Here is a 13,098-nt window from a genome sequence, read left to right on the forward strand (position 1 = left end):
AAAAACTTGTCAACTATTCAGACCGCTAACAGAAGGTTTTCGCATTTCAAAAGGATAGTTTTTGTGACAGAAAAACAAAAAAACGATTTATATTATTGTTGGCGATGTTAGTTGAAGTGGTAATACAACTTAATAAGATCAAAAATAAATAAACTATAGCAATTTTTCAAAAAAAAAAAAAAATTGTTAAACTTTCCAAACTATAAACAAAAAAAAAAGGTAAAGATTAAAAGGCTTCTTGTCAAATGGGAATATTAAATAATTTAAAAAAAAAAACGCCAAACTAGTCACTTTATACTACAACAATGATTTCCATAAAACAACGATTTTTTAAAAACGTATTTATCTCTAACTTTGGTGTACTTAACTGCTCGCCGTTTGGTTTCTTCTTCAACACTATAAAATATTAGAGAGGAAAATATTGAGAAAATCACTCACGGTAAACACCTTCAACACACTGATCAACATTATTAATATATCCCAATGGATCGATCACGTTAAGTGTATTGGGTTTAGCAATTTGTTTTTAGTTTTCCCGGGAAATGAGGTCACTCTAGCGAAACGTCATAGGCCAACTTCATATTATGCCTACCGCATAGTGTCTATTTTACTTAGTAATTATTTATAGCCCAACACAGGAAAAAACATTTCACCGTCGAAAACAACCAAACAGCACAGTCTGTTGACGACAAAACGAATCAAAGACAACGCACCGCAACACCGATAGATGGCACTATCGTCGACAACCGTTTAAAAATTCAAGACTTTCTTCATTCAAATAAAGATTGAACAAATGAAGTTTTTTATGAATTCGAAAAATATACGTATATTTAAAATATTTTTTATACGAACGAGATTGTACTTCTGTTAAATAAAATTGTAAAATGATTTTTTACAAGACTGTAAGTACTGCACTAATACTTTCAAGTACTTGCCAAAGAAAATTAACTGACTTAATAAGGTAATAAAACATTCCATTCATATATTTCGTGTTATGTGATTAGATGTCAAAATATATCATTTTTAATTGCATTTCATAGCTGTAATTTGTTCAAAATGTTCTTACAGGTATGTTAGGCTCATATTTATTTTTTTGTCTTTTTTATATTACACGTCTTGTAACTTTCTTACAGATTTGACATTTTTCTTTTTCTACCGTTCTTAATCACTAAACATTACCGTTTTCAACAATGTAATCTAGTTCATAGATAAAAAGAAGTATAAACATTTATAGTTGGATTAAGTATACATCTAAATTTAATTAAAAACAAAGTCAACAAAGTAGGATTTAAAATCGTTTAAAATACCATAAAACATAAGTACTGCAATATTATGTTTGAAAAATATATATATCAGCGCCATGTTACATATCAAATTAAATATTGTTTAATATATTAAGATTTATATTTCAATAAAATAATATAATTTTCTAAAAATGTTAACGAAAATTTCAAACTGAATTAAGAAAAACTGAACTTTTTGTTTTTTATCCATTTTTTGTCAGTGTTTTTTATAAATACATATATATTTTTTTGTTAAACACTTCTACTTAGACATTTATTGTATTTTTTATGTAAACATGTATAATTAGTGATGATACAATCGATCGTTGTACCACAACTAATTATTATTTATAGTACTTTTACAATTTTTTAGGTGTTTAACTCGATTTTCCTAAACTAAAAAATCTATTTTTTTATTCGCACTATATATTTCTATATTTTATACCAATGAGGACTTTTCGCCCACCGCTATGTTTTTTTTTATTCTTGGGATAAACTTTTAGTATATGCAAAATGCACAACATGTTTGTACTACTTTACCGATGACCAATATTTATTCCAACGATATTGGATAGAGAATAATATAAACAATTTAATAACGAATAGGTGTAATCAAAGTTTACTGTACCTCGTCACAGGCTGAACATCTGGGCTTGAACTGTTGCGCATAATGGCGTTCGCAGTACAAATGGTCTTCGTACAAGCAGTAAGTCAAGTCGACAAGAAGTTCCTGGCATTCGGTGCACGTGAAGCACGACGGATGCCATAACACGGTGTCGCCGAATTTCGATGCAAAGACTCCTATTTCGCCGGGCTCTACATTTTTTTGACACTTGGGACATTCCTGGAATAGACAAACGTTACAGTTAATTTATGGCATATTTGTTTGTTGTTGACGTTATTTCGGAGAATAATTTAAAAAAAAACCCATCGCGCAAACCTTGTGACGCACAATACGGTTAGCACTAGGTGCTCACGGACTCATGTGTGCCACATTAGTACAAAGTATGTGACTTCCGAGAAGTAGGGTTTTAAGAACAAGGAGGACACCAGGCCGGGTACTTGATAAGGTCCTATAGGGCGAAGCGGGCGGTTTTAAATGAGTTTTGTACTGTCAATTTATATTTTCATACTAATTTGTACAATGTCAATAGTTATTAGATTAGATACATAAGTGATAAGTAATTGAATGGAGTAAAATAGTGTACACCGATTGTTATTCTTCTACAGTAAAATCATGTTGGCACATTCTGCTGCGTTCAGCGTTCTTCGGCCAAACAGAGAGGACGCTATGTATTTTGTACGACGATTAATTTGAATAATATTTTATATAGTTATTTTAATGTATAACTATTGCGATCAAGGCTAAAACAGACAGTAGTCTAATTTAGTCAAGAGAGGAAATGTTGATCATTTGTTCCTTCCTACTTTGGGCACAAATTTTGTACAACTATATTGAGTAAAATATACTTTGAAATTGTTATTACATAAGATATTATGTTAGCAATATATTTAAAAAATAACAAATTGAATCGTATTTGTTTAACAAAATTACTTCAAAATGTGTGCCCTAACAGTGCCCCCCCCCCCCCACAAGTTGGATACTCTTCAGTATTGTATTAACCTAACCTGAATTATAAATCACCTCGATATACTCTCTTGCCGACCTTATTCTTCTACCTGACTTATTTTGATAATTTTGCTTTTTTACTTAAAATGAATACAGCTATCATATAATTTTCTGTACAAAATTGTTAGGTATTATCCGTGTTAACCCTATCATATTTTAAACCCATTGTTATGCGTCTTACCGCTGTATAATTAATTCTAAGATAATGAAATCAACCGTTAATCTATATTAGGTATAAAGGGGACACAGTGTTTTTTTCTGTGATAAAAAAAAAAAAATTGTGGTCGCGCCGTCAATTTTGAAGTAAATATAAAAGAAAAACGTGCCACTAAACGTTCTTAGACAGATTCATTATATTCTTAGGACTCTGTATAGATTATGGAATCTATGTATTATTATTATCTTTACCGTTATGGTATTATATGGACACATAATTTGTATTATTATAAGGTATACCTGTTGTACAGTGATCGATTCGACTGTTGTGCTATAATAGCGACAGGCGTGCCAACGTGCCTGTACTATTAGAGCACAGACAGGACAGACACACATAGGCCGGCATCGTTTCCGTCACGGTATGAAAAATAATCTAAGCACACGCCAAAGAGACATCAATGTGGTAAGTATTATATTATTGTGCGGGTTTGTGTAGGTAAACAAATGCGTTCACGGTGTAATATCAAGCTGCCTTTGTCAGCTGTTGTCACACGCGAGACATGCATGTAAAATCCGCTTACCTATCACAACACCAGAAGTGCACCGGGTTAAATTTCCTATGAAATCGTCTACTGCTAGTAATGAAAAGAAAAAAATACCTTTGCCAAAATGTCTCAAAAAAAAAAAAAAAAATTTTTTATAAGTATAAAATAATATAATTGGCGGGCTTTGATAAAAACAATTTTAACTAGCCAAATTTAGATTTTCATAATATTAAATGTTCTTGACAACTATGCTTCTGAGGTCGGATTCCGACTCGTTGATACCTACGTCACTTTTTGTCAATTTTGGTGTAAATATTACACTGATCTGTTTCAAAATAGATTATTACACAACATTGTAAAATAATAATAATATGATATGTCTGGGCGATTTCATTGTCAAGCTACGGTTGCTAATGCGGAAGTTAATGTTTAAAAATACATTCGGCTGATACGTGAAAATAGATTTTATGTCTAAATATGATTTGTCCTTGTAAAATTTAAGAACGTTAGTCTTATGGAGATTTGTATTTTTCCAAGAGTTGGAAAAAGTGGCAAATCAACTTGTGTTATCCTAGCACAGATTTCCTACAAGACATATTTTACAACGATTTAAAAAAAACAGACTCAAGCTAACCACATCAGTTAAAATAGTTCTTTATGTAACTAAAAAGTAAACTCGTAACATTATAAACAACGTCTCACCAAAATGAGAATCACCTAGATACAGAAAATAACTATTTATCTTTGCCTAATGTATTTTATAATATAATTATGTTTTTCAATTTTTGTTTTAGAAGTCCTTGAAATGTGTACACAATATTATGTAGGGTGCTTGAATTCACAGTACTAGGAGTTCATACAAATGTGCAACTTTAGTAGAGAATATGAATTTATGACAGCCGTTTTAGAGAGATGACCATTTTGGCGGCCGCCAGCAATGGTGCCATAGGTCCCTGGTATACATTTTGTGTGTACGGTTAGGTTAGGTTTTACTATTAAATTCGGCTGAGATAATTTGTTTATAGCATTACTTTTTTTATAAGTCTTGTACACTTATTTTGTGTCTAAACAAACAATTAATATTATATTTTTGATTCGATTATATTTTTAAGTTATAGCAAAACAATCGTTAGAATTAATTTCACCGTTTAATACAATAATCGATGAACCGACATTGTTGTGAATGAAAGGAATATTTAATATTTTACTGATATGTGCAGACTGCAGGTGTTTATCAATTATAGAAAAAATATTAAATTCATATAATACATCTTAATTAATATAATATGTCTGCTGGCTATTTGTCTGTCCTCGAGAATGTAGTGAAACATTATAGGGTTTAGTTATAACAGACAACACCTGGCTATATTCACTTTCTAAAGATTGAGAGTGTTCAAGTAACTAGAAACACATTAACGCAGGAGATTATTGTAGTTATAGCATATTTTCTAGAATTTTCTAGACGGGTGTAAGTTGTAACCCAGTTAGTTATGCGAATCAATGCACTATACTAATTTTGTTAACATTACACAATTCTTTGATTTAGTTTAATTAACCCGTTTGGTAGACTGACTCATTTTTTCCAACTATTTACATTGGACCTGTAAGACCAACGTAATATTTAATAATACATTTTATACATCTTTAATTTTTCAACATAACTTTTTCAATTTTTGTTACACTAAGAGTGTCACTTTTTGTACAACTTAAATCGTGTTTTAAATTACAACTTGAGTAATCTAAATCATAATTTCCAAAACTTGACATTGGCTTATTTAGACCAAAAATACAGTTACTTTCAATAAAAAAACATTTTTGTTGTGTGGCAAACTTAATTTTTTAATTACACCCAATAGGCCAAAAGATTTAAATTACTTTAAAATTGATTACAAGTGCACAATATATTATAATGGTGTTTGAATTTTAACGTTGGGAAAACACGGGAAGACGTTTTACGGAATTCGCAATTCCATTGTGATGAGAATACTGATTTTTAGCTGATTGAAAAATTTAAAAAGTCTACACAAAAATGTCACAATCCCTACCTAAAAACAAGGAGTCACTGATATAATGAAAGCTATTTCTCAAGTCATTTTACTATGTCATGATTTATGAAATATAATTTTATATACAACATCATTACTTACCACATGATAAGTGCACTCTCTCGCATATCCAATATCTAACGCTATCTCATTTCTAGCGTTTATAAAGTCATCGTAGCTCTGATGGTGCCTTTGTTCCACGTGTTTGCAGTATGTCAAGGCTAAGTCTTGTTTCGGAAGTTGAACCACTACTTGCTTGTCTCTATATTTCTCACCGGTCGTGCCTAATTTAGGAACTTTACTGGACGGTAGACTGTTAAAGTATTTTTCTACCTGTTGGGAAACAGACAATTTTTAATATTACTAATCGTAGATGGTGTTTAATTAAAAAAATAATAACCACAATGGCCAACACATTATGGTACTAACTAGGAAGTGTTTGTAGGAAAAAAGTGAACAACTACTATTATTACTGTTTCGTATGGACCGCCATATTCGATCTTTATGAGTGAAAGAAGTATTGTGTATTATTAAAGTTATAACCACTGTCTTCACTATCTATCGGATCAAATCGTAAGCACCATTAGGACACGCGGAGTGCAACTGTGCCAATGAGACTACATTAAATATCCCCTTAGGGAATTCAAAATTCAAAGAATAAAGCACGGTGCAAAAAAATCAGTATTCTAAAAGATCTGATCCATGAAATAATGCCAATATTTCTAATGTTTTTTGAAACTTATATTTGGAAACATTTTGAAATAATTAATAGGTAGACATCGGATGCCTACTTTTAGCTTTGATGCTAAACTAAAAAAGTATTGGTCTTACAATGATGGATTTGGTTATTTTGCATTTAATTTATTATTATTATATCGTTTATTTCTATTATAAGGTCTAAGACCATCAATGAGTATCACGAGCGGTTATTAATTATTGGTGGAGTGAAGTCTAGTAGTTTATTACACTATATATATACATTTGTGCTACATCAATTTGGAGCGCATCGACCTGCTGTCAACTCGATAATAACCTCTATCGCACTAACCTTATGACTAGGCAAACCGGGAGGTACCCACGAGTATCCTTGACTGTAGGACCTTTCCTTGGAGACCCTCTTGTCGGGATCTTGGACGGGTTTGAATCCTAGCCGGTCCCTCACGTTAACCCACTCTTCGTGCAGTACGTCGTGGGAGTCTTTAGTGCACTTGCAGCTTCCGCATGTTTTCCTATGATGAAAAACAAGAAAGAAAAAAAAAAAACACAATCAGTTGCGCGTTAAACGTGTGTAACCGTTCGCCCGATTAGCCGTTATGCTCGTGGCTTGCATAGCGAATGACGCGTGTGCAAAAAACCCAACTCTGGTCCAATTACCTAATAATAAGTTCGCAAAGTTCTTCTTGTCCGAATACTTTGCCGTAAAGTTCGAGTATTCGTACGCACGCGAACTTCAGTCCCGGCCAAGGAATTAACGGCGAATCCAAGCCGCTGTATAACGGACAACAATGGGCTTTTAAGTCTAGCATATCCTTCGGAACCGATCCTGCGAGAAAGTGTAATTGGGTACATGAAAAAAAAACCGACCACCGCACATGAGCTCACAAATGTGATATCATATTCGCCACGCCAATGTACGGCGGCCACCTTAGAACCAACAGTTTACCTCACGTTTACAGACACACCCGCGTGGAGATAATATGCCAAAGACAAACTAAATCCATACCTTTAACTATAACCTACGTGACATGTATTAAAAAAGTATTTTTCAATTAGTCATTTAAAGCAACACAAATTACACAACTATTGCTAATTATCGATACTCGGAAAAATAACCAATGGGCTATTTTTTGTTATAATAAAACTACTCGTTCTTCGAACACCGGTAGGATTAATTGGACAATACGATTAATAATATTGTGGGTCAATTGTCTAATCGGTGTAGTAGATAATTAAAGCACAAAAGGCATCAACCTGTAGCTTTTAAATGTTACCTCATAACTAGTACACAATTAACCAATAAGGGTTACCCTATACTCTCTTTCCGCATTCGTCAATCAGTCACAATTTCTATAATATTATGATCGATTCCATATCATCCACCTACTTCTTATTCTTTTCCGGTCAACTTCTGCCTCTAAATCCATTTAGTTTACATCTGGTTCTTAATTCTAAACTTTTTTATTTCTCTTTTAATACATACCCACACTGTATTAATATATTCTTTCTCATTATTCCTGCTGTTGGCACAACTCTTCAAGCACTTCTCTCACGAACTGATTCCATCATCTCACATTTTCATTTCAGACATAATGAATAGTAAATCTGTACATAGAAATTCATACTTTGTACAATATCCTTAAATACTTGTTTAACCATTAGTGCCCCTGTAATCGTTTCTCTCATATGAGTCAGCTAACATTGATTGTATACTACTTTGCTCAGAAGTCACATACTGAACATTGTATCAAAAACTATTTACCTGCCATTATGTGATTAGAGTACAAAACGTGTGCCAATATTGCATTTTTTGACTTTAAGAACGCACGTACGTTAATGAGTAAAGACCAGCATTAAATTGTTACAGGCGATTACCTAATTGGTATGTAATGTTGCACGCTCAGAGATCCAGAGAATTGAAACGACATAAACTTTATTAGTACTTGATTAATTCTAGGAACAACTGGATAGGTGTAATATTATAGTTAATATACATACACCGTGCAGAAGCTCAGTAACTTCTATGGATTGTTAATTGATTGCTCGAGCAAGTACGAATCGAATACTGTTAATGACAAACGAGTATTTTTCATACGACAAATCACACATTTAATAAACATACACACACACACACACACACACGAGTTTTTTTCAAAACATCAAACAAATATTTTACTTATAATTTTCACTAAACCCCAACAAAACGTTTAGCCGATATCAATTTTTAAAATAACTATATGGGATATTCATTTTTTTCTACCATTCAATTCCGGTCGACAGAATTTGTTTAATTATTTAATGCGAGCTTTACCGTTTATGGTTATAAAGAGTTATTTCTTCGTAAAAAAATGCAGACCGTTTCATATTTAAAGAGTATTAACTTAGGGCTATTGGGGCGTGACACCGGCAATTGTTTTAGTGTCAGTAAAAAACGTACTAACATATTATACAACATTTACCCAACTCTATATATATATATATGCATAATGAAATAGTTTACAACATAAACGCTAAATTCCTTAAGCACACGCCGAACGATGGATACCGCATTTAATAGGGTCAGTAGAGGTCTTGAAAAAAATAACCAAGCAAATGCAGGTAATGTTTTTCCTTGGATCAAACAAAATATTTATTGTAATTTCCTATAAATGTATTTATTTTGTGTGCATTCTGATGACAACCAATCAATATTAGTTCTACTCCACCAACATTGTTGTTTATTAACTATAAATGATACTATAAAATCGGGGCGAAACCGCTTTTACAACCACGCTGTATACGACGTTAATTTCAATTAACGTTGATTTCTAACGAACAATAATCTGCACGCATTCCTAGTAAAAATATATTAGATTGCCGGTCTTATCCGTCGTGACGTCATGTACCTAATGAATATTATGAATAATTGTGACCGGTAACGGGAAATTAATTGTACACACCGACTATTGTCATTGACAAATAAAAATACCGGGTTTTAATTTGTTCGGTCGAATAATATATATATATGTATTGTTGGGCTTAATTAATTGTTATTTTTTTTTTTTTTCATTAAGAAATGATTCTTTGTACACGATTTGAATACATTAACAGTTGAATTAATTCGGCCAACACGCTATGGTTCAGAATGCACGGCCGAGCTAAGGGGTTAGACTACTATGTTTGTGTAAGATTATTCCAAAAAAAAAAAACCCAAAGCGCGCTAAACGGCCATTAAATGTGAAACGAATTCGCCAACAGGTCACAACATCAAACTCGAGCACTCCGCAGGACATTATGTATAGTAAAAAAACAACAACAAATCTAAAAAAAATACATCGAAATCCATTCTCAAGCCGTGACCAAACGACGGCTTTGCTGAACTCGGTCAAGGTCATACTATAGCCACATCCAGGATACTCGAGGAATAACCGTGTTTAAATCATGGAAAATACAAAAATAATTCCAAACATTTTTAAAAATAGTTTGTAAGTGTTTTTTTTCGAGTAATTTAATATATTCTACATTTAGAAAATATGTAAAACCATTTAAATATAGGAAGAACATTTTTTATTCGAATAAGAATTTGCAAAACTCTAATTTTATGGGTAAGTTCTCGTATGCATATACGTATATATATTATATATTTTTTTGTATAATAATTTAAAAACATTTAAGTATATTTAGATAAAATATTTGCATTTTGAAAAAACCCCCGTCAGGATGGAGAATTTCTGCGCCGTCTGTTATCACTAGTCGGCAGTTTGTTATCAATATCTGCGATCCAATAGGAGTTAACACTATTTGTTTACAAAAGAAGAAAATAATATGTTATATTAAAAAACCAACTGATGACAAAACACTAACCTATCCCTTTTCTCCCTCGCATCCATTGCTTTTTGCACCAGCAAACACAGCTGTTCTCACCTTTAGAGTATGACAGTTTCAATTTTGTAAATCATTCAAAATTTTATAACAATTTTAAATAACGACTTGGCGGCGCGGCGTAGGAATGATAAGCGACTAATGATAAAATTATCAGTAATACAATTTCGTTACTGTAAAATGTGTTATTTATAAATGTATAATTTAAAATAATATGTTAAACGAGCGGGAAATTATTTTTTATAGGTAATTGATTTTTTTATTCGCCCGACTCGGAGGAAGCTTATGTGTGTATAAGTTGTTTTCATACTTAAAATTTCCTTTTGAAACGACCATTTTTAACAGCAGCTGTATACACATTTGCAGGTATTACTGCGTTTCTATACATAGACATATTATTATTATTATTATTATATTTTTTACCAAAGATAATGAATATCTACAGATAGGTATGACGCGTTGCAACAGCAACGGACACGCGACTCCTGTACGGTTTTTTATCCGGTAAATTTATATTGACAACGATCGGCGTACCTATACCTAATGCGTATTCGAAGCACGTTTAAAATGTATATAATACTTATACACATATATATACTCATAATATTTATAATAAAATATAAAAAAATAAAGCGAATCGTGTCGCAAGTGGCGGCGCAGCCGTCAAAGGACGTGTGCGGAATACAAGAATCGAATAATAATATTATTTTTTTTTTTTTTTGTATTGCGCGATTTTATAATAAGTAATAACAATAAATAAAAGTAATTTTGATTTTTTTCCCCATTATTATTCGATTGTATTTTCTATATTATTATTATACTATATTAGGTACGTTACTGCGTGGTCCGGTTGTCCGGTGGCGTCTGTCGCGGCTTTCGGTGGTGTGTTGTAAAGGATTTTTATCACAGATTACAAGCGTGTATCGAAATAACAATATTATTATACCTATATTTAAATACTACTATAATATCATCTACATGGAGCACAGCAGCAGCAGCTACGGCGGCGGCGACGAGCGGAGTGTAAATTATATTAAAAAAAAAAAATCACAAGAAGCTAATCAAAACCAACTCGAAGAAAAACCGTACTGAACGCCAAAGCCGTCGATGCGCGGTTTGGTCGCCAACGCAATAATATTGTTATCACGAAATAATAATTATATGTATAAATATAATATATATATATGTACACATATACAAGAAATCGGAACGGACACTGATAACGAATTTCACGATACCGTTCGGCCATTTTGGTGTATAAGAAAATAATGGCTGCAGCGGCAGCTGTTGCCTTTCGATAAAAAACATGGCGGCAGATTCGAAGTGACCGTTCCGATTTCGTATCTTATTCCGTGATAATAACAGCTATTAATATTTTTGTAGCATCCGCATAGACTTAAATAATAATTTTCAATAATAATAATAATACTACTCGTTATAGACCTCCCGAGTGGTAATAACGTTATTATACATACGTTAAACTGCACGAAGATAACGCAAAATATCATTAACTCGTCGCCGCATAAGATAGCGTGTAAAATATGATACACTCAATACTTAATTTATCTGATATTAGTATTACACATACATACAAACGACAAATAATAATTACATCCGTGTTATCGAGTGGGTGTATGATAAGGACAGCTGTAGACCAGACGGGCAACAATTATAATCGGTTTACATGCAGTAATGTGCACGGCCAAAATAGTAATACTATTAAATAACGCATAATACTGTCCTTTGGTGTAATGATAATAATAATGTTATATCGTCTCCGGTGCGTGTTTCCGTCTCATTAAAAACGACCGACAGAACAACACAGAAAACGTACACTCAAGCAACAACTTGGTTTCAAGTCACATTCGTTTGTTTTTACATTACATTAAGCTCACTTATTTACTATTATGTAGTAACTAAAAGTTAACTTGAACCGATTATTTATGAGGTTTAGTCGAAAAAGTCGAAAACTTTTGGCAAATTAAAAATGACTGTTTTTGAGTAAAATTTTACTTGGAAAAATTGTAAAAGAAGATTTTTAATTCCTATGCACTATACTTCCTATACTTGTGAATACCAATTTTTTAACCAACAATAAGAGTTTTAATTAAACGAATTTTACCTGAAAGTATTACTTTTTTGGAAAGTTTTTTTTTAAAAATTGTATGTTTTTAATTTTATTTTTATAAACTTTAAATTCTTGTAGGCGCTATGACAAAAACTAAACTGAACTTTACCAAATTTAAGATAGAAACACAATATAAGTTTTTCCACTGAGAAAACACACCTACATGATCAGGCTACCGCCAAATTTAATATTTGTTTTCGAAATATATCTTAGCAATAATATTGCTAAAGTTTCAGGTTTATAAATAGACATGATCGTCTATCTCTCTATATAGATGTATTAGCTTTAAACACTACAAATATGTTTCCTTATTTGAACTCTTATAGTTCACACTGTAAATCGCCCTCCTCTCCTAATAGTTTTATTTTATATTGCCGATTGTTATTATTATTAGTTACTTAATTTTTGAGTATACACATATTATAAGCACTATATAGAAGCATGTGTCACTACTGCGGTAACGCGATAAGATTGAGAATAAAATATTAAAGAGGTTGACGAAAAGCAAGGCTTATCTGTGTTGATGAGTAAGTACTATGTGGGCAAACATTGATATATAATTTTTAAAAAAATGATAGCTAGTGTAATCATTAACAGCCATTTTTTTTACACATCCGTTAGTAATACAAAAAAAAAATTAATATGATGGCTTCAAAAGTTGCATCTTGCATCAGCTGTGTATACTGTCTATACTAGCACGGTTTGTAATTACATATTATTATACTTCATCGGT

The 13,098-nt window shown here is 32.1% G+C and overlaps 1 protein-coding gene across 4 annotated transcripts in view; it reads right to left on the minus strand.

The window, feature by feature from the left end:
• LOC126847056 (four and a half LIM domains protein 2-like) overlaps positions 1 to 13,098 on the minus strand; it is a 67,446-nt gene that overhangs the window by 25,861 nt on the left and 28,487 nt on the right. Inside the window, exons 1-5 of one of the 4 annotated variants that reach the window (XM_050587033.1) lie at positions 11,076 to 11,258; positions 7,034 to 7,202; positions 6,708 to 6,888; positions 5,762 to 5,992; positions 1,912 to 2,127 (exon numbers count right to left, since the gene is read on the minus strand). In XM_050587033.1, coding sequence (XP_050442990.1) covers positions 1,912 to 2,127; positions 5,762 to 5,992; positions 6,708 to 6,888; positions 7,034 to 7,185 — 780 coding nt within the window. In that variant the 5' untranslated portion in view covers positions 7,186 to 7,202; positions 11,076 to 11,258. Of the gene's footprint in view, positions 1 to 368; positions 467 to 1,911; positions 2,128 to 5,761; positions 5,993 to 6,707; positions 6,889 to 7,033; positions 7,203 to 11,075; positions 11,259 to 13,098 lie in introns of those variants that run through there. The other 3 variants (XM_050587034.1, XM_050587035.1, XM_050587038.1) reach the window with 3 other exon arrangements.

This window comes from Adelges cooleyi, unplaced genomic scaffold (assembly GCF_023614345.1).
Source record: "Adelges cooleyi isolate 19-005CV unplaced genomic scaffold, UGA_ACOO_1.1 ACOO_flye_CR_arks_rails_tigmint_CR_PRNA_9, whole genome shotgun sequence".
Taxonomy (NCBI): Eukaryota; Metazoa; Arthropoda; class Insecta; order Hemiptera; family Adelgidae; genus Adelges; species Adelges cooleyi.